Genomic DNA, 22,859 nt, shown 5'->3' with positions numbered 1-22,859 from the left:
GTGCGCCTCTGCTCTGAGTGCTGGAGGAGAGGAGCGCCTCAAATACGGAGAGGAGTGGGCTGGAAGAGGCGTGGGAGGAAGGCTTTAGGCTGTGTTATGTCATGACTCATTAGACCTGCGAAGAAGGTGATCATCGAAATTAGATGCGTGCACAAAAGTAGCCACTCTGTGCAGGGCAATGTTGATTTAATTAGTGCCACGATTCATTAGTGACAATCCGGACAGATTTTGTTAGTGGTCAGAATTAGGTCGACGCAATAAGTTTGTGTTTAATGTCGTGACATGCCTGAAGACGGGCAAGGTAATTCATTCAGGAAAAGCCCTTCTTGCATTTTTTTTTGTCGTCTTTGAAAGGAGGTTGTCACCAGCCTCTGGATTAAGTTATGTAATACTTCCAACTCCAAATGTATCCTACATTTTATGCTTGCTTAAGTATTTTAATGTGACGCACCATGACTCAGTGTGTGTGTATGTATCCCTTTGTTTGTAAAGGACGTGTAAATAGACACAATGTATGTCTGAGCCAAACGTGTAAGTAGAAATCTAGCTTATGTCTGAGACAGAACTCAGCCAACTGCATTCCTCAATAATTCATTCAATCTCCAGCACATCCCATGATGCCATGATCTGCAGGCTAGGACAGCTTCCCATGGGAAACACGGAGCTACAGCACCGGTAGTGGAAACTCATTAGACCCACATCAATAGATGCCATGGTTAAAACTCAAGTGACATGAGTGCACTAGAGGAGTATGCACAGCTTTTTGCGCCTTTTCTCCATATTCATTCATTAGTAATGTGATTAGTTGCAGACACACAGTGCTTTTCATGTTATATTAAATTGCACTGTTCAGGAATGTTATGTGATATGAAGCCTTTTACATATGTTGTACACTGATCTAAACTGACAATGGCATAAAAATGCCTTAAAAACATCACAGCTAGCAGAGAAACATGAAAAATGTATCCACTGCATTGGGGAGAAAAAGTGTGTATGTGTGCGTTCGTGTGTGTGTGTGTGTGTGTGTGTGTGTGTGTGCGTGTTGTGAGCGAGGACAGTAATCTGATGCTGATTTCAAACCCTCTCTGTCATCCCCCTGTAAATCTCCCAATCTCCCCCATGTGTTTGACTGGAGACCCTGCTTCCCTCCATTGTGAGACTCAACTTTTCATAAAACCAAGCTCTGCATTGACAATATCCTAATCTGCCACTGCTGTCCCCATAGCAAACCATGGCTTGGGATGAGTTGACACTTGCTGTGACAGAGCCACAGCTCAAACTTTGTATGTTCAGCTCAGCTCAGCTCAGCTCAGCTCAGAACATTCAAACTGACAACTGCTGGCATCTTCAATTTGGAACTTAGCATGATTTTTTCACTCTCTCCCTCTCATGAACAGCAATCCTTCCTCTGTGCACATCTTTGTTTTCGACACAAGGAAAACAGAAACTGGTATAGAAAGAGAGAACACATCACAAAAAGTCGCATACCCCTTTTGAGAGTTGGACAACGTCACTGTAGTCTCAACGATCAAAAACCAAAAAATTCTCTTTGAGCCTCTGTATTTAAATTCATGATGATAAACATTTTTTGAATGTTGTTTCTATACACCAAGGGCTGACCGTTATATATGATAATGTACAGCCTAATTCAATCATGTCTTGGAAACCATAAACCCATAAACGGCAACAGCCTTAAGCACAATGGGTACATCGCACACCATAATTCTGCTCTCACGCCTGTGCTATTCATACCTACATGATTGCTTACTGACATCCATCCTTGATACTGGGGACGTTGACTGAAATAATTACTTGTCAAAGCATAGCACTGTTATGTCAGGAAATATATTGCTTAGAGCAGCATTAATCATTGATCCAAAACGGTAATTGAACCTATAGCTTTTCGGTGAATGATGGCAGGCCAATTTTCAATTTCACATGTGTGCACAGTGTACAGCAGCAGGCTAACAGTGCTCTGTGGTTTCCTCTCCTGTCCCCAGGGAGGAACTTATGTCTGTGACTGAGGCTTAATACTGTACCTCCGAAGTGAGCCATCCAGGCACTGGATTTCAAAAGCATTGAACCAATAAATTATAAAAGCTCCCTGCTCTGAACAATGTGTGCATGTATGTGCGCGAGTGTGTACGTGTGTGTACGTGTGCATTCGCATGTGACACTATATATGTGTGTTTTTGTGGCCTTGCTCCCAATGCTCCAGGGCCTGATTAATATTTTAGTGAGCCATAAAGACAGGAGCTTAAAGGCAGTGAAGGGGGATTTGAGAGTGGAGCTCGATGCGTTCAGACAGGGTCTATGAACGTGCCTCAGATCCGTCCCTGTCCACAGCAACTTTCTCTTTTTGCCGCCCTTTCATCACAACCATTTACATGCATGAACAAAAGGCGAGTAGTGCACGATGAGCACAATTCACTGCATGAAAGCGTTGGGAGGCTTTGATCTTGGTGGCGACAAGCTTTACGCTTGGCTCAAGGGGGAGAGACTTTGATGATGTTCCAAGAACAATAGGGAAGCGTGTGTATGGTCATCTGGGGTCAAATGGACTTCTGTCGTTGAGTGTGTGGGTCTTGTCTTAGATCACATTCTGTTGAGAAGGAGGCAATTTTGTATTTTGATTTGTTCTTTCTCTCACAAGTGTTTTTTTTCTTTCTTTTGATGAGCCACACAACCAAGTCTTTTATTATAAGTCAGGTGTAAGAGCTACAGAAGCTTCTCGTAAATGAGCAAGTATTTTTGAATGATCTTTTAAATGAAAAGGGAAAATCAACTGATCACCACAGACTAACTTCAACCAGTTCTCTCTCTCAGTATGCTCTAGTCCAAACCTAGATTTTTGAAGTTCTGTATTTCAAACATGTATTTATCACACCTGGGTAGATTGCTTAAGATTCAAACCTTTGTCAGATGCTGGGTAGAATAAGCCGCCCAACAGGCTGCCTGCTTAAGCAGAGTCGGACAATGGAGGAGGATGGAGAGCGGAGAATGACAAGTCTGGGTCGCAATGATCCATGCAGGTGTAATTTCAAAGCTAGCTGCTTGCTTATACATTCAGGAAGCAGGGTGTTGGAGGGCTTGTATTTGTATCTGTGTCTTTGTAGCGCTTTAACTATTGTCTCTCTGCTCCCACACTCGATTTCCCAAATTGCCACAGCATCACTATTGTAGCCTTCTCAATACAACACTCAATGGACTCATACGTAATATTTAATTATGGTATTCCCTAACAAATCCTTCAGCAATACAATACTATCACTTCTCTCTGTTGTAAATTAGCGTAGGATTCAGCTCTGTAATTAAATACATCCTGGACAGAGATTGAAATGAGCCATGGAAAATGAGACAGAAGAATCCTGGTGCATTTGAATCTGAAGGCACTCTCTTTCAATGGTGAAAGAAGAGAATATTGTGTGTGTGTGTGTGTGTGTGTGTGTGTGTAGGTGTGTGTGTGCATGTGTGTGTGTCTGTGTGTGTGTGTGTCTGTGTCTATGAGTGTTTGCTTATTTGAGGACCTAATCATAAATTCTGAAATCTGTTATAATAGTGGCTCCATGGTTATGCCATACCCAGGAGTATTTTTCACTGATACATAGTTTAGTGAAAAGGCTTAATTTGAGCATGAACTGTGAAACCAGTAATCTGAGTAAAGATGAAGATCCTAATGAGGTCTTTGGGGACAGGAGGACCACTGAGTACAACTGAGGAAAGATAAATCAGAATAAATTACACACGGGGCAGAACAGACCAATGTTCATAAATATTGTCATAACTCGAACAGTACTGTTCTGGGAACTATAATGGCCATTAAGCCGGTTGCACAGTGTGCTGAGGTGACCTTAGGTGGTACTTAGTGTATTGTTAGCTGCTGATTCTATCTTCAATAATTACGGTGAGGTTTTCCAAACAGTTCATCTTGTGGGTTTGGCAGCGGTGCAGTAGCACTGCAGCAAACGTGTAAAAAATGGTAGGGGGAGAACGGGGTAAAATGAGCCACTTTTTGCCATTTTGTGCTAATAAAATGGTAAAATAACTGTATATTTATTTAAAATACAGCTGTCAACACAAGGTTACTCTTCCTATGGTCACATGATTTTGTGGACAGTTTTGTGTACGGTTGCCTAGATACAAAGGATGGCTTCATATATAATACATTCTAGATAATATCATCATATTGGTTGACAGTTTGGAAACTCAGAGCCAAGACATGGAGGCTGTCAAACTCCATAACTGTATCCATGAAGCCCAGACTTGTCTGCTGAAGGATTTTAGACCAGTAGCACTTACTACAGGGCCAGTTCTCATTTCCTATGTTGCTAGCTGCGTAGGCCTGCTGAAATGTTCTTTAAAAAGTCACAGGGGCACAGATGATGCAATGTCAATACGACTCAACAGTGAGAAAAAATCTTGAGCAGCATAAGCCAGAGTTTTTACTTTTAGAGTAGTTTGGCTAAACTTTTAGCACTATTAAAATACATATTCTGTGTAATCTGGAGGTTAATTTAGGAAGAGAGGCTTCCTCTCCAATCAACAGTTCATGTTGATGGAAAAGTGTCTAACTAATTCATAGTACGCGTGGGGACTCAAAGGGTTTGATTTATCATCTGTATTATTCCCTGTGTTTATGATTTGAATTGATTTCCAAGTTATAGTTTCAATTTTGAGTTCCATTTTGTACACAATACACAATAAACAATAAACAATAAACTCAATAGGTCAAACAGCAGAATGATCTATGACACGGGCAGCATATGGAGGACGCTAATTGGAAAAAGGTTGAACATAAGAAGTCATCAAACCGGAGGAGAGTCATTAAAGAAAACGCCTCAAATCAAAGGCCTCATTTAAATAGATCATTCTGCTGTTTGACCTATCGAGTTCATTGTGTATTGTGTATTGTTGTGTGTATGGGTCATGTTGCTTATACCTCTCATGCTCTCTATGCTCTCTACTAGCTCTCTACATGCTCTCTACTAGCTGTGAGATCAAGACTATTTAGTATAATAGTAATAGGTATTTGTAAGGTGTATCTCTGTACATACTCATGTTTGAAGAAGTGCATACGCTCAAAATGTCACATGTGGTGGTAATAAGTGCCATGGGAACCATTTCTAGTGTGCAGACTCTATCTTGTAACAAATGATTGGATATATACCTAGGCAATAGATTCAGCTTCTCTAAGAATTACATATTCATATAAGACATGCACACCACACCTTGTCCCCTCTTAAGTAGGCCAAACAGCTTTGGGGTGAGACTGAATATTTTGGTAACTGTTTGAAAAGACCTGACTGAGACCCAGAGTTTCCACAGTTTGAGATGTTACCCTCGCAGAATGCCAATGATACCTAAAAATCTGTGCAGGGTTTTATTAGGGATTTATTCCAAATGAACAAGCCTCCTCAATGTTTGCACTGCATTTACCAGACTTCCACTGCTTTCATTAGGCTAAATTGGTCAATGAAGGAATAATGACTTCATCTGAAAAATAGTTTAACAGGATGTTTGTTGTTGTTTATTTATTCATATTTGTGATGATTTCCAAATTTCCTGCTGTACTCTTTCACAGATTATTGTTATGGCTGCTCATCATTCATATTTCATCACCCTAAACTTAACAAAAGATTGCTTATCACACAATTGAGGCTATTTACAAAACCTTTTATACTCAACCTCTGTAGAATATTAAACATTAATGGGGGCAGTAGTGCTGAATCTGCTTTCCTCCCCTGTGTTTTCATCATGTGTATTGATTTGGATGTGTTAATGTAAAACTGGCCTTGTTAGACTACACACAGTTGTCCAGAAGGGATCAATACAAACTTACCTCAGTGCATCAGATGGTTTATTAACATGTGAAGGAGGCCGACAATTTGATTTTTAAAAAATTATTTTATTTTCTATTGAACTGTGTGATCTTGTTGGTTTGCACACAGTGGTGCTAGATTGCATGTAGGTTTGTTGTACCAAGATTAATCTTTACATAAAGCAGTGGATGTGTTTCCTTCTCTATGGCATTTTGTGGATGATGTGGAGGATGTGAGTCCAAAGCTAAAAAGTTCTTCCTTCCTTCCTTCCTCCCTTGTGTGTCGATAAACTTTTTGTTGCCATCTCAGTTGTCGATAGGTTGTTTTGCACTAAGACATATTCCAGCACGTTTACTGTACTTGACAAGGTGATTCTGATTCTTTTCTTCTTTTCTTTTTATGGTTACATGAAAGAGCTTTCGCCTAGAGACGAGACTTTTCAATAGCTCAGCCCCTGTCAGTTCTTTTTAGGCAGAGCACACAAAGACAGCAATTATCTTGAGAAATCACCGCATGAAAAATAAATCAGGTTATTAGAAACTCAGGCAGCTGGCAAATAAATCGCAGCCGTCGGAGTGTTTTTAATGCACAATTTCTTAAAGGGTAGATTTCACAGGCAGGTCTGTGTCTCTTCAATATTTTGAGACACCCTGTTTAAAGAGCTCTCTTAATCACAAAGTACCACTGACTTTCCGCGTCATTGATTTTTCTCCACTAATTGCCGCTGACGAAAGGCAGCTGAGATACAGTGTGCCGGAGAGCTGCAATTTGCAGGTAATCGTTTCAGTGGTCTTGGTTTGTTTGGCCCTCTGTTTCCACCACTGGGGACTATCTAGCGTTATTGTGTTGCATAATTAGGACTGTGATTATGGATTCAGTACCCCAAAACCACTTACAAAATACCTGCAGGAACCACACTGTCCACTTTTGTTGGGACTATTAAGCTTCTAAAACATTTCAATATGGGTGATGTAAACTTTTCTATATAGGAGAGGGTGGTAGTTTTTGCTTATAACATGAGCAAAAATTCTAATTTGTACCAGTTGCTGGGAAAGAATTAAATACAGCTTTCTCACTGTTCACAATGTAATGTAGTGTCTTAATTCATTTTAGCACAAGCATTGCCATTGTCTGTTTATGCAGACATGATATTAAAGATGATTGATGCTTCCTGAAAGTATCCAGAGCATCTTTCCTGCTGTGACCTTTCAGCACTTTGGTGAAATTGATTCTGAGGTATTCTTCACAGGAACCACTGAGGTGATAAAAACAAGTAATATGGAGTGAGGACTGAGACAGCAGAGAGAGAGAAATTAGATTGTATTGTTTAAATTCTCCCCCAGGTTCAGGATGGCATTCAGTGAGGGCTTTTGGTTCGAAAGGTAACCTTTGACCAGGCAATAAATGGCAAATCGTATTATGCTAATTGTTACTGGCTCAAATCTAAGCACTTTGATTTGTTTAATTTGTTGTGTTCTTCAAGCCTCTGTATGTAATATAGCTAACAACACACACTATCCAGACGATAGTTCAACCCCATTGGAAATCTTTTAAAGGCAACAGTAATCAGCGACTGTCCTTGACTAACCTAACATTGTCCTGCTGCTCTCATTTGACTTGCATCGCTCTCTCAGGGTGTTATTAGTTGGGTCTGACCAGTGAGATCGGATCGCCCCACAGGGTTTATCATCTCTGACAGGCTCGCTCTCATCTGCCTAACAAGGGAGCCAAACCTGCATGTTGTTTTTTTGTTGTGCAAATTAATCATTGAATATTAAATGAACATAAGTGATACGGTCTCACTTTGAAGAAGTGTAATCCTATTTAGTTGTTACTGAATATTCCTTTGTGTTCCCTTACAAAAAAAAAACACATGATAATACACAAATGAATTCAAATGGACACATGTTGGTTTTCACATGTGAACAATTTTTGTCACATGTTGTATTCCGACATCACAGGTAACAGTTTTACATGAGATGTCAAAATTTCATTTCAGAGATAAAAACGTTTTTTTTCTTTTTTCCCCCCACCCATTTTCACCTGTTATTACATGTGACAATATCTGTTTCACATGTGAAAAATTTGTTTGAAAGAGACATTTTACAGGTGAAAATTCATTTATTTCACATGGCTTTTTTGTAGGAGTTATTCAGTTTGATTACATGCAATATGAAATATCTTTTTTTATCCATTAGTTCAATAGGAAAGTTACGGCCTACAGTAGATCTCTTCTATAAGCAAGTTCTGTATAACATGTTGCATCAAACATAGGGAGAAATAGATAACAATAGAGCCTACATAGCTTACAACTTATGATGAGTGATGATAGAGAGATAGTTTACTACTGGCTTTGATTCAGCTTGTAATATTACAATATGTAACTTGTAACAACATGTAACAAATATGTAACACTTGGCATTTGTTGGTAGTTCAGAGGAGTTACTAAGATTGAATAAGCCTGAAATCCAGTCTAAAAGCCAGCTAGCTGCATGGTGCACTTTGTAGTAAATGAAAGGAAGCTTCTCATTTAAATCAATAGCACTGAATCTGCCTCACTGCCAAAACACTAACACTGGTGTCAAGATCAATGGCAATTTCGGAGCAAAGTTGTGTTTTTTCTCACCCTGACTTCACTTTTGGATGGATTGATGCTGGCACTTGTTTGCTTCAGAAAAGGTCTGTCCTCTCTACTGGAGACACGTTTTAACCATTCGGCCATTAATCTGATTTTACTCAGCTGGAGGAGCTGGGGCAAGATACAGATGAATGTTTCATGTGGAAAGCTCCCAGCTTCTCCTCAGGCTTAGTCAATCTCCACTGGTCTGTCTGAGGGAAGACATTAATACCTCACTGCACACAGTGAGATTTAACTGACAGAGTGTATGCATGCAGAGGAGAAAGCAGTACCATCTTAAAGGAATACAGTAACTTTTTGGCAGCGATACCAAAGGAAACACCATAAGAGTGATACCATAGGAGATAAAAAATACCGTAAAGTACATAAGGGCAATATAAACCCATTATTGAGTACCACAGTCCCTATAGGAATATTATCAGAATATTTAATGATTTTTTCATTAGAGATAAGCTCCTTGATTAACTTACTGTTGAGCCTGCCAAGAATACTGGGGGCAGGTTCAAGTAATCAAGAATAGCATTTAAATAGTTTGCTTTGCTTAAGCACAATGTTTGGTGGAGTTTAGTGGCCTGTACAAGTCTTCCTAATATTCTTTCTGATGCATTAGCATATCGCTGTTATTGAAAACCTTGTATCTGCTTTTCAGGGACTTTTAGCTTTTTAGCTTGATGACCATGCATTTTTGAGTTTATGTAATTGGTTTTGAAAAGGTTTCATAAGTCCAAGGTTCGTAGAATTTTCTCTACCCATAGAGGAGCATGTAATTCTTCAATTGAAGTTAAAACATAAAAATCATGAGGTTTTCACCCAGCAGCGACGATATGCACCATATTGCACTAAATATTGGACACAGAGGGGAAAGTGCAACCAATCTTCTTGTGGCACAATCTCAGTTTGATCAAAGAGCTTATTTGCCAAAAAGCTGCATTCCTCTAATATGTTACGTCCCCATAAATATCTCGGCTCTACTGAAGTCGAGTGAAAATCAGAGAACGTGAACAGCCACTGTGTGGTTAGAAAGAGCTCCCATGGAGATACTATTTCATATCACTTCTTCCCCCAGGCTCCACTGGGTGTGAAATGGCTAGTTGATTGAACAAATATCTCCTATGCTGCGATGTGTGCTGATTAAATATTCTCCAAAGCTTTTAAACCCCCCGCCCTATGTTAGTGCAGTTTTCTCTGCATCCTTCTTTATCAAATCATAATGTGTAAAAAAAGATAGACTGTGGCATTGTGCAATTTGATGTGCAATGAAGCTCGGCCATGCTACTGTAAATTCAAGTGCAAATGTAAAGTGGCTGCATCACCACTATTGTCATAGTTGAAATAATGAAATGTCATACAGCACAGGATAATGCATGCTTGTTTGGTGTAGTGTGCCTGTTGATCTGTGATTTTTCTTGGGAGAAATCAATGAGAGGAAAAGGGGACACAGTTTGTTTTATAACCACCATAACATTCATCTTGCAGGGCCCAGAGTGATATATAATTATTTCACGCACTGCTAGATTTGACAGAGTACCAGATACCTTACTGGTGATTTCTCACATGTTTTTGTGGTTGCGCCACATTAGCATCACTCATTAAGGAGTAAATCTCTGCTTTAATGGGCAGTAAGCTGAGTGAGAGCTCAAACCAGTGGAGGATGCAGGAATGAGTTTTTATTTTTACAGTCTCTCCCTGCAAGTTGTGTGAATCACTTCTCTAAACTCAGAAAATGAAAATAAACCTGTCTGATTTAATCTACAAAATAATAAAGCTGCATTATCTTTAAAAATGTTGTGGGGAGTTAATGGTGTGCTAGATCCCAGCCATCAGCATAACAGTTTAGTGTTCTACAAAGAGCATCCTTTATAATATAAATCACTCCCTGAGTGCGTAACCCAACTGCACTTTCCAAATGAAGCCAAACACATCAGCATAATTATTAAAACAGAGAACATCGTGAAGTGCAGATCTTATTGTATTGCTGTGCCGTCCAGAAAATGATGATGATTTCCTGCTCATTCTGTGGCAAATAGGGAGAAGAGGTGTGGGGTGCATATGTCAGTTTGACCCAGTGTTATTGTGTGATACTGTTTCTGCTGGTGTCATTAATCCAATTCAGTAGGGATAGGAGAGATAATGTGCTCATCCCCGTGTTGGATTTTACTGAGCATTAGGGGAGCAATGACTCTCAGTAACATTCTGGGTTAATATGACCTGGGATCAGACACCACAACTCAAGTCTGATACCCACTGACAATGAATGAATGAATGAATGAATGAATGAATGAATGAATGAATGAATGAATGAACCCTGTTGCTGTCCTACAACTATTAAGGTCCTATAGTATTCATAAGAACATTGGAGACCTTCATCAAGATGTGTTTTCCCATGATAATTTTCCAGATGTTCCACCTGCCTTCATGCATTTGTCAACATCACACACATAAATCACATCAATTCTCCACATTCTGTTCCCCCACTGAGTGAGGAAAACATCCTCCCTTTGAAGATCTGTATCTCTTTATCTAATCATCCTCCAAATTTCGCCCTGTCAACTGACTGTGACATTTTGGGGTGGGTGTTTAATGCACGTCATGATCAAACAATTGATCCAGTGGAACTGTCAACATTGTTTTTGAGCACTTGGTTAAGTTTTATTTGGTTTCTCCTATCCGAGCATCAATTGAATGAAATTAAAGAACTATACAGCTTGCTCTAGCTTACAGTCGTAAACCTATTAAATCTCTCTAGAGCCATTAAGAAAACAATCCATCCATCCATCATCTACGCCCATTCATTCATAAGTTATTGTATTGTATTGTTTAAGATGAATGCGTTCTTCATTTCAATAGAAGTTGTATTTGATGTGTGTAATATAAATTCAGCTCCTGTCTTCTATGAAAATTGATCAGTGATCACAAAATAGATGAATATGTGCAACAAAGGCCCTAAAATGAAGATATATAGAAAGGGAAGTAAATATTTCTCAATTACATAGTGAGTATCTCCCCGATAGGAATATAGCATCATTGTGGATAATCAGTAGTGATATGATGCCAAGCCAACATCAAATTCAAAGATTATGTTTACATATTGTTGAAATTCAGCAATACCCCATAGCCAGTACTTTTTCAATACAATGGGTTGGGCATCACACATAATCCTTATCAAACAGTAGGACATCAAGCCCATCTTTTATGATTTCTAAACGTTGATCCCTATATCGATTACTCTGTGACTGAGTGGCGACCTTTGTCCTGAGATAGACAAATTATATTATATCTGCTTCTTCTTTCTCTTATTTGTCCTTTGTTGCAGCAACTCAGCCTGGAGGACCCAGAACCAAGCTTTCAACTCAAGACTAGAGTTGCGATGGCTGCAGGGAAGGAAAGCCGTGGTTTCAACAATCATGCATTTGATGTGAGTACAAAAACTAAACTGATTCATGCAAAGTAGCATCTGTAAACATTCAGAAGAATCACTGAATTGTGCTTGCGTTAAATTAACAAAATGGCACACCACAGAGTTAATTAATCTAGCCACACAATAGGCAATGGTTTAGAGAATTGGGGCATAATTTAGAATGAGGGCTGAAATTGTTTTTGTTTATTTATTTATAAGGACAACACACATTAATCAACATTTCTGTAAATGTGCCAGTTTTAGCCAGCTGGCTAATTTTCACCCGTAGTCCCGTTGGCAAGATGTTTTAAAACCTATAAAGTGATAAAAATGTACAGAACAAAGACAACAAGATGCCATAGAGACAGCAACAAAACAAGAACTCTCAAGGCAGAACACAAGCCATGCAAAGCAACAGGAAACAGCAAAACATCAGCACAACAATACAGCAACAACAAACACCATTTCGGCACATATAGTCATGCAAGCAACACGAAGCAACAACACACAGCCAAGCAATACTGACCACAACTAATTTTAGATCTTATTAAAGTGTTACCAAATTGTTTATAAAATACTAGTAGATATTCCATACATACCTAAGCCAGATTCTCCCTGAGCTTACACAAACACTATTATATTAGTATCTAAATGATCTAAATTCCACTTTTTCAGCACAAACATATGATGACTTTAATTACAAAATGAGTTAACCATCATTTGAATAATCTGACACTTACTCTGACAAAATGATTGCTGGCAAGAAAGTTAAACTATGTGATGTTATTAAAGTTATTAGCTATCTGAAGACCATTGTCTACTAAATACTTATTTTTTCACTGTATAGAATCGTCTGATTTAATATATATATGTTATGTCATAAATTTCAGGTAACTCATAATGGATATATAGTATTTTGGAATCAACCTCTTCATATGTTCTTGTGTTTTAATTAATCAGTGTGGCAAAACTGCAATCATAGGCTAGATGCATTTATTTCTCCTGTATTTAGAGCTTTCATGATCAAGAGAGACACCAAATCTTATCTCAGTTTTTGTCATTTTTATCAGATTTTCAGTCTCAGTACACTTAACAATCATTCAGTTTCCAGAATGTCTTGAGGCTAATTATATAGTATCAAAATTGCACTGCTCAGTAAATCAACAGAAATCAATATCTGTTCATGTTGTAGAGTATTTTGGCATAATCCAACAATATAAACTACTGCATTAAGTCCTCAAGTGACCTTTTGTTATCTGTCTGCATCTGTGTGGTTTTTCTGTGGTGCTGCAGATGGATGAACATGTCAGCGATCAGCACAGGGGAAAGGACAGCCAGCCTTGTGGGAGCGATTGTGTAGCGGAGGATAACAGAAACAAACTGGTCTACTGTGTGACTGACATTCCCCCCTGGTACCTGTGTATCCTCCTGGCCTTTCAGGTAGGTGTAAGCCTAACCATGCTGTGACCTGATATTGGACTTTAAAATTGTATGGATTTTCAGACCAATTTAAAAACTCACTTTTTAGGATAACTTTTAACTAGTTGCTTGTTTTATGTTATTTAATGCTTATTTAATGTTAATTGCTATTTGTTTGCTAGCACTTTGTACTGTCTTTACTTATATATTCATTGTTTGTATGTATTTTTATGTATTTATTTTCTTTTAACTTGTGAAACACTTTGTACTTGTGTAAGAAAGGTGCTGTATAAAACGTTTATTATTATATTATTATTACTACAGTGATGTCACATCCTCAAAGGATTAAACCCATTCACAACAAACAATATGAAATCAAACAATCCAGGAAATAGACATTAATCTTGTACTCGCTGGCGAAATGCTTCCACAGTTAGACTGACCAGATATTAATGACTGGATTTCACACTTAAGGATCTCTTTGGTTGTCTTGTGTGAATAACTTGCTTGCTTCAAGAGGCTGCTGTATAGCCATTGAGCCATACAGTAATTGAGAGTTTTAAGTTTTAATTGATAAACTTTAATTCTTTTCAATACTTAAGGCATTAGCATTATCATAAAAACACACAACATCATAGCTACAAATCATTCTACAATTAATGAGTTCCTGCTCATTTGGAGACTGAGAGGGGAGTCATCCTGGTGTCATCAGTACCATTTAAAAGGGTCAGAGATGTTTTTGAGATGTTAACTGATATCTAGGTGTTGTTTGAGATAGAAGACAATAATACTAGGCAGGCATTACCTCCACATATACATAAGTGCATAGGTTGAACTGTGTTGGGTGCTAAATCGACAATTCTGTTGTTTCAGGGGTTAAAAATCAAAAGTAGGTGAATGTCATTGGATGTTTCTTAGTGTCTTACTTTAGTTAATTACGGGGTAGGAGGTGTCATCATTGCTGTTCTCCTGTCTTCTCATATCATATCATATCCTATCCTGTCCTGTCCTATGTCCTTTCCTCTCTCCAGCATTACCTGACAGCATTTGGTGGGATCATCTCCATCCCTCTAATTCTGTCAGAGGGTCTGTGTCTGCAGCACGACAGCCTGACCCAGAGCCGCCTCATCAGCACCATCTTCTTCGTCTCTGGCCTGTGCACCCTTCTGCAGGTCACCTTTGGAGTCAGGTGAGCAGGAGGTTGTGTTGTGTTGACACGTTGGAACATGTATCTGGGGCAGCCACATACCAGGAAGTAGCTCTGTGATTTTATAACTGTAGCGGTTAAGTCAACACATTAAATATCTTATTCAGCAATTCTCATAGTTACAACAGCACTTCAGTGGTAACAGGTGGAGTTTTTATAGTCAGCTTATTTTCAATCATTGATACCCCACCCCTCCCAAACAACTTTAGAGCAAGTGCACTTGTATTATGTCAGTTTTATTGTTTTGTTTTATCTCCATATCAACAATGTAAGTTAATTTTTGATATGATACTGCACCATATATTCAAGTTTTTGAGATCACGCCCTGATATGAACCTGCAGGTTTTTGTTCCTCCCTGGTGGTTAATGAGCCACACCTGGGGCACGTTCAATCTGAAAACGGTGTGCACCGTTTTGCTACGGTTTCCGGGTTGAACGTCATGTTTCCTCGAAGCGGTGTGAAACGGTGTGCAACGGGCTTTGAGGTACGTTGTCTCTCATTTGGTGGGTGTGTCAGAGGTGTTACCCAATCAGCAGCGACGTGTATATAAACCCTGCCGTATTAAAAAGTCAGTGCGCACAGACATATTTGACATATAAGACATGTCTGTATCTTTTGCTATTGTATGTACCATTGTGGAGTGACACTTTCATAAACTTTTCTACTCCACTCTACTCCTCTAAATATATAATGGTAAATATTACAATATCATATCACAACAACAGTGATCACAAAATGATAGGCCTAGTACTCATTATAAAAAAATTAGCTCTTATAGATCGTAACACAGTCTCGAAGGTAAGAAGTGAATTATCCTTCACCTGAAATGTTTGCCTTGTCATCCTGAAATGTGAGGCAAATGTTGGATCACTATAATTAGGAACCACAGTTTCCACAAACCCCTTCACTCCATTGAAATGTTCTCTGCTATTCTGGACGGCAAGGGCAGTATTAAACACATATTTAAACTGATTTCATCAGGCTCTGAAAATTCTTTGAAAAGAGCGCAAAGAATGGCCTCCTCAGCTGCCATAGTTGCAACGCTTGCGTAACACAACAGGGTGTTCAACGCACCACCGTTTCCGTTTATATAAACGTTTTGCTACGTTTTGTCGGGGCTGAACGCAGGGCTGGTCTGTGTCTACCTGAGACCAGGTGTGGCTTATTAACTGCCAGGGAAGAACAAAAACCGTCTGGAGAGCGGCCCACGAGGACTGGAATTAAAGGACCCATATCATGGAAAACAGGATTTCCCTTGTGTCTTTGATTATAAAGGAGTTGGATGTGCTATCTAAACATCGAGAAAGTATCAAAACACATGGTTGGCAACTAAATCCACACAATCCATATTAGAAACCTGAGCCACTAAATGAGCCGTTTGGACTTCCGTAAATTTGTGGCATCACAAAGATTCGCTCATTATCATTTTTGTAAGAAATAACAGGCTAACAAAGTGTTTTTTTCAAAGCAGTTGAGCGGTTGCCATTGTCTGTTTATCGGAGAGTTTTCCCTACCTGTCACTGCCGGGCTGTGGTGTCTCACGCTTCTCTCTTGAAATGGTTAGCCATTCGGAATAGAGGGTCATTAATATTAATGAGCCTTAAAGACGCAGCAACAGAAACAGCCTGTTCTTGGTAAGACTCAGAGAGATGCTGAAAAAAGAACGTGTAAAAATGGATTGAGAAATGACACAAGCAGCTTTGAATGGACCTCAAGACATAAAATAAAACACTGGAAAGTGTAGAATATGGGACCTTTAAAGAACCCTGACGTAGTAAGGCGTGATTTTGTTTATGTCATGGTAAAACTTTATAGGTTGTCTTGATTGATGTAGTTAATGAACTAATACCTAACTAAGGCATACAGTAAATACATGGATTCGCCAGAACTTCCCCTTTTGTTACTAAACCATTTGTTACTAAACCATTCAATGATGTAGCACATATTATTTCTATGGGTCTAAATCCAAAAAAATTTTTGGTCAAATAATGTGAAGATTTAGTATATTTTACAATGTATTTTATGTTACTGACTATTGTGAAATAAGTAGCCTAATATTTGTTATCAAGGAGCATTGGGCACTGGTCATATGACGTCACTAATAATAGACACCTGTTTCTATTTAAGGTCCAGGTGATCTTTTATTGTCATGACACCCTGAAGAAGGCTAATGCCAAAACATGCTGGTGATGTAAAATAAATATTTTCATATGGAGAGAAGTGTGCATCTTTCATATAATTACTTATTCTGACTTTGGACCGTTGGTTTGCAACTTTTTATGGGTGTGTGCTATACTGAAGAACTACTTGAACTAAGCCATTCAATAACATATTAATTTAACTACTATTAGTTAAGGCAATGATGTTGTAAAATGTTGCCCACATCAGCAACACAGATAAAGAATTGCTTGCGTACAGAGAGGTGTGTGAGGTTTTTTATTTTCCATATGGTTGTCCAATAAAATAACTTTGTAAAAAAAATTGATTCCTGACCTTGATCTAGAAAAAAGTAGGTCATAGCACGCTCTGTATGGGCTGTGGCCACTGAGAGCTCCTTATGCAAATGCTTACACATTAGTAGACACATGGGATGTTGTACTCCACTAACTGCCTTGTTTCTGGCATGTTTCTCGTTGGCCAGTTAAGTTCATGCTCATGCTCAAATTATATGTTTTTCAGTCTGACAGAGACTTCTTTCTCTTCTCTCTCACTGTCTCTAGGCTTCCCATCCTCCAGGGTGGCACATTTGTCCTGCTGTCTCCCGCCATGGCCATGTTGTCCATGCCAGAGTGGCAGTGTCCAGCCTGGACCCAGAACGCCAGCCTGGTCAACACCTCCTCACCTGTCTTCATAGAGGTGTGGCAGACCCGCATGAGAGCAGTGAGTCAACACAAACTCTGCACACGCAAACGCTTTTGATAACGGGGAGCCAACAAAGATGGAAATGAAGATGGATGAAGCATTTCTATAGAACTCGTTATTAATTCAGTAACTCTGAGCTCATGTGGTTGCAGCTCCAGGGAGCAACCAGCCCCATTCATTGCTATAGTTTACTGCTGTGACCGTAGACAGAGAAACAGTTGTGACATTAATGCTATAATGATCTTGGTCTATTGTGTCCCTGTCCACAGCTGCAGGGCTCTATCATGGTGGGCTCTCTCTTCCAAATACTGGTTGGTTTCACCGGCCTCATTGGCTTCCTAATGCGCTTCATTGGCCCCCTTACCATTGCCCCCACAGTCTCTCTCATAGGCCTGTCACTGTACGATGCAGCTGGAGTCAAGGCTGGTGACCATTGGGGCATTTCTGCTATGTACGTAACCTCTCACTGTCATGGTGAATGTCTTTTTGTGCACTATGGACAGGGAAATCTTTTTGCTGTGTAAACAGGCAGCATCGGGCTGCAAATTTAGCACTGACCTGCTTCCTCCTCTGCAGTCTAAAACTATATGCCTGTTAGAGCTGGGGGAAAAAATATTTATTTTGGGCAACAGCTCTCTTTAAACTGTAACGTTACAAGACAGATTTAGTGGAGATAGGGCTGTCAACAGCCTTCTGTTTGTTTATTCATTTTTTTGAGGATGGGATCAGTCTCTAATTTGCATGAAGAGGTTCCATGATGCTCATGAAGATGCTCTTGATGATGCTCTCTTACACACAGGACCGCAGTGCTGATCATCCTGTTCTCCCAGTACCTCTGTCATATACCAGTCCCCATTCCTGCATACAACAAGACCAAGAAACTGCACACCTCAAAGCTCTACATCTTCCAGATAATCCCTGTACGTCCTCTGGAAAGTCTTTAGTCCTTGTGACACTTTCTGCACAGATAATGTGACAAGGGGAAATACAGTGAGAGCGTGTGACTTGGCTAAAACTGTAAATTTCTCTGTTATGGACAATAGCTATTGCTTTATTGATGGGAATGTACTGTATGTTGTAATCCACATTTTGTAGGATTTGATGGTGACCAGTACTCATAGTTGTAAACTAATATTACATATTGATTAGGTTCTCCTGGGCATCGCTGTCTCATGGTTGGTCTGCTACCTCCTAACTATCTATGATGTCCTGCCGTCTGATCCAGACCAGTATGGCCACCTGGCCCGTACTGACGTGAAGGGAAATGTGGTGGTCCAGGCTTCCTGGTTCACATTTCCTTATCCTGGTAAGATCATAAGTTTATATAACTTCAAGTTGTCTTTTCTTTATTTAATTCCCTTATTTTATTTTATTTCCCATTACTTATTTCTTGAAAGGTGCTTTTTAAACTTGGAAGAGTAAAGGTTATTATTGTTATTATTATTATTGTTATTATTATTATTATTATTATTATCATTATTATTATTATTATTAGTAGTAGTAGTAGTAGTAGGAGTAGGAGTACTAGTAGTAATTTTACTGTAGTAGTAATAGTAGTAGTAGTATCAAGTATGATTATTCACAACACTTACAAGTACTACATTGTCCTGTATATTCAGTAACAAACAACATTTTGACTCCACATTAAGGACAGTGGGGTGTACCAACTGTAAGCCTGGCAGGGGTGATTGGCATTATGGCCGGTATAATATCCTCCATGATAGAGTCTGTGGGAGACTACCATTCGTGTGCCAGGCTGTCAGGAGCCCCTCCTCCTCCCAAGCACGCCATCAACCGGGGGATCGCCATTGAGGGGATCGGTTCTCTGTTGGCGGGCGCCTGTGGCACTGGCAACGGCACCACTTCATTCAGTGAGAATGTGGGCGCCCTCGGTATCACCAAGGTGAGATACATACAGTGGTATTGATTGCAGAAGTCACCCTGAACCTAGTGTTTAGCATCCATTTGCCCTGCATGATTTTACAAATAATTCCTCTTTGGAGTGGAGCAACAGAACAAGCAAGCATGCAAGATGAGGAACACCTGATGAATAGGGCTGATATTGCAGATTACTTTTTATACGATGCATCAAAGTTGGGGACTAGAGTCACATGATTTTGACTCGAGTCAGACTCAAGTCACAATTCTAATTACTTGAGACTTGACTTGACTTTGGCTCTGGTGACTCGGGACTTGACTTTGACTTGAACTTTGATGACCTGAAAAGGTTTCTAAAGCCTTGACCAAAGTTGCTGTTGTTGTCTTGTGTTTGTGTAAATGACTTAGATTGAAAGTGATGAGATTTGTTCCACCAGATGACTGAATTTAAATTCTGTTTTCTGAATTTGTATGGAATGATTGAATTTCATTGAAGTTGAAACTGATTATTGAAATCAAACTTATCTTACCAAGTTTTTATCCTACTAAAACGATATTGCATTTAAAAGTCCTAGATATTTTGTTTTCTTTAAGATATTGAATTGACTCTTGATTTGTTCTGACTTGACTTGGTGACTTGAGACTTGACATTAATAACATGGACTTGACTTGGTAATCTACATTTAGACTTGGGACTTGACTGGAGACTTGAGCAAAGTTGACTTGGTCACACCTCTGCGATGCACCAATGTATTTACTCATACTCACTGTTTAAAAAAACAGTACATAATGTGCTGTCCATGTGGCTACAGGTGGGCAGTCGAATAGTGATTTTCATAAGCGGAGTTGTCATGATTCTGATGGGGATGCTGGGTAAAATTGGAGCCGTCTTCACCACCATCCCCACCCCTGTGATTGGAGGGATGTTCCTCATCATGTTTGGGGTCATAGCTGCAGCTGGAATTTCTAATCTGCAGGTAAACGGCTCCATGAAATGAAATGTAAAATTCACTGGGGCATGTTCAGTATATTTTCTGCCACATTTCCCTCGTTTCCAAATGCTTTGCGGTTTTACTTTGGGAAGTGTACTGACGCATGTCATTTTATAGTTTGCAGACATGAATTCCTCCAGGAATATATTCATTTTTGGATTCTCCATGTTCTCTGCATTTGTCTTTCCAAACTGGATCCACAAGAATCCTGATTTCTTAGCTACAGGTATAATGATCATCATCATTTCAGGTCACTTACTATTGACTTCCACATGGTTTAATGAAAGCTACTTAGCCAACATGTTGCTATGTTGTTTTTCTTTTAGGAAAATGTGAAATTTAACACTTGTATTAACACTTGTATTATAACACAGTCTTATGAGCTGATAGTAGACACCAAATTACACATAACAAAATGTTTTTGACTACCCTTTAGTAACTTAATACTATATTGATATTTATGCTCTTTTGTTACTCAGGTGTTCAAGAGTTGGACCAAGTGTTACACATATTGTTGACCACCAACATGTTTATAGGAGGGTTTTTTGCTTTCTTCCTTGATAATACAATTCCCGGTAAGCTGTAAATTGAATGTTTAGAGAAAAAAATATGCAAATTAATGCAATGATTTGCATGATTATTGCATCAAATTGCATTTTTACCTCCGCCAAGGAGGTTATGTTTTCGGTGCCGTTTGTTTGTTTGTTTGTTTGTCTGTTAGCAGGATTACAGAAAAACTACTGGCCCGATTTTCATGAAACTTCATAGAAGGGTGTAGCATGAACCAAGGAAGAACCCATTACATTTTGGAGTGGATCCGGATCTGATTCACGAACAAGCAATAATAGCACGAACCTTGGCGGAGGTCTGCGCTCTCCGAGTGCCCTTCTAGTTACTTATGCACATGGTACCATTAGCAGTCCCACGCCGTTTCTGGGCATGCAGTTTGTTTCTGATGTATTTTTCCTCTGAACTAATATTAACCTATTCTGTGAATGTTATTATAAAGACAGGAGTGGTCTACCTGCTGTTCTAATACCATTTCTCTGGCTGCATTAGGAACCAAGCAGGAGCGTGGCATCTTAGCCTGGAACAAAGCCCATCTCCAAGACTCTAGCAACCCCTTGGGAACCGAAGATGTGTATGACCTCCCCTTCGGCATAAGCTCTTACCTCGCCTCCCACTCTTGGGTCCGTTACATCCCTTTCTGCCGGTGGGAGGAGCAGCTCAGCTTTCAGGACAAGTCTGAGGAGGATGTGAAGTCTCCGGGGAGTGAGCACCTGCCTGGGGAAGCAGAGCTTTCAGAGGTCATCCATGAATTATCTCTCTAAACCCTGAATTAGTGCTGGTGAAATGGAGTCAGTTAAACTCAGTCAGTAATACAACCCTTCAGCTAATTCAGGAGTGGGTTCCTGAATCAGCTTAGTCAGTGGCAAGACCATCTATCACTCTGGCAGGTACAGGACTCATGGACTGGAGACTGGGAGACTCATCGTGAGAGGAAGCTCAAGTCTTTGCTACCAACCTCAGTAAATACTTTCAGACTACTTTACTGCAGTTTATTGAGAAATAAAATAAATAAACCCCTTCTGCCTCACTTCTTAGCTCTCGGTTGTCTTTCCCTGGCACTTCTGTCTCTCACATGATCATTCAAGGGTCACATAAATACTGGCAGGACACCATGACTCTGACCCTTACACTCCTTATTATTGGTTGCTTGTTATATTGGTGATCTCAGAATTGAAGCAAATTCTGTTGTTGCACTTGTGATTTTCTCTGGATAAGAGCATCAGCCAAATGCCTAAAATGTAGCAAAAATGCAAAATGTAAACCTGGGCACTCTCTCTGCTTAAGTTTATTTTTCTACATGTGCATTCATCAGGGAACTACTCATGTTTTAATGATGATTATATACTCTCGTGTAGCCTAATAATTTCTAAAGTAGGATCATTTAAAAAAAGAATGTCTCTAAGTTTGTACATTTTGGTCTACCAATCTTTTTGTAATACCATGTTTCAAAACTGTCAGCAATTAGTTTTATATTGTTTTGTAAAAGGAATATTTTCACCAAGCGAGCCTGTCCGCAGACAGAGAAATTAATATGCATGAATAGACCTGTCACATTCTGTCAACGCCTATTAAAACAGAACCATAAAACAGACCAAAGCATTACAATATTCTGTCATTACTCAGAAACATTACTGTGAGTCACAGCAGGTCACACACTGACAGAAAACTGGAGCCAGTTGCGCTCTTTATTCTCCTCTTTCAAAGGAAATTAAACATAGCCCCAGGATGAATTTATTATCACACAGTGCTATCTTCACAATAATCCAAACACCTGCTCAAAAACCCAGTGTAGCAGCCCTCAAGCTGTTATTGTGTTTACAATGGGTGACACTGTGTGCTCATTGTGTGTTTGTGTGTATTTGTCTGCGCCATAACTTCAGCTCTCCTTGACAGAGCTTCCTTTACAAAAAGCCAATAGAGATAACACATCTTGTCCATTTTTCTCTTTACCCTCCATCCCTCCATCTCAGTGTCTCAGTATTCATTTCCTCTGTCTAACTGGCTTTGACAGGCAGGTGGGATATTAAGTGATGCTTTGATCTGTGGAGCCATGAGTTTTTCCCTGAGGCCCCTTTT

General features: G+C 39.5%; 1 protein-coding gene across 1 annotated transcript; it reads left to right on the top strand.

The window, feature by feature from the left end:
* The first annotated feature begins 11,824 nt into the window (after nt 1–11,824).
* Nucleotides 11,825–21,544, top strand: LOC139646284 (solute carrier family 23 member 1-like). The gene is made up of 12 exons (XM_071522269.1): nt 11,825–11,872; nt 13,148–13,294; nt 14,305–14,462; nt 17,202–17,361; nt 17,613–17,794; nt 18,143–18,263; nt 18,493–18,649; nt 18,993–19,246; nt 20,034–20,198; nt 20,331–20,439; nt 20,693–20,788; nt 21,273–21,544. The coding sequence occupies exons 1-12, from the start codon at nt 11,825–11,827 to the stop codon at nt 21,542–21,544; spliced, it is 1,869 nt and encodes a 622-aa protein (XP_071378370.1).
* Nucleotides 21,545–22,859: the final 1,315 nt, after the last annotated feature.

This window comes from Centroberyx affinis, unplaced genomic scaffold (assembly GCF_046629955.1).
Source record: "Centroberyx affinis isolate AG114_WGS23_722 - 3 ecotype Tasmania unplaced genomic scaffold, CSIRO-AGI_Caff_v1 ptg000969l_1, whole genome shotgun sequence".
Classification (NCBI taxonomy): domain Eukaryota; kingdom Metazoa; phylum Chordata; class Actinopteri; order Beryciformes; family Berycidae; genus Centroberyx; species Centroberyx affinis.
The sequence above is the reverse complement of the archived record's forward strand: the minus strand, read 5'-3'. Positions and strand labels throughout refer to the sequence as shown.

What these genes read in the sequence shown, in the direction of transcription:
- LOC139646284 (XM_071522269.1), top strand. Translation starts at nt 11,825, where the DNA reads ATGGCTGCAGGGAAGGAAAGCCGTGGTTTCAACAATCATGCATTTGAT. An exon ending in GCGCCCTCGGTATCACCAAG is followed by an intron (nt 19,247 to 20,033) that starts GTGAGATACATA and finishes ATGTGGCTACAG; the next exon opens with GTGGGCAGTCGAATAGTGAT. An exon ending in CCTTGATAATACAATTCCCG is followed by an intron (nt 20,789 to 21,272) that starts GTAAGCTGTAAA and finishes TGGCTGCATTAG; the next exon opens with GAACCAAGCAGGAGCGTGGC.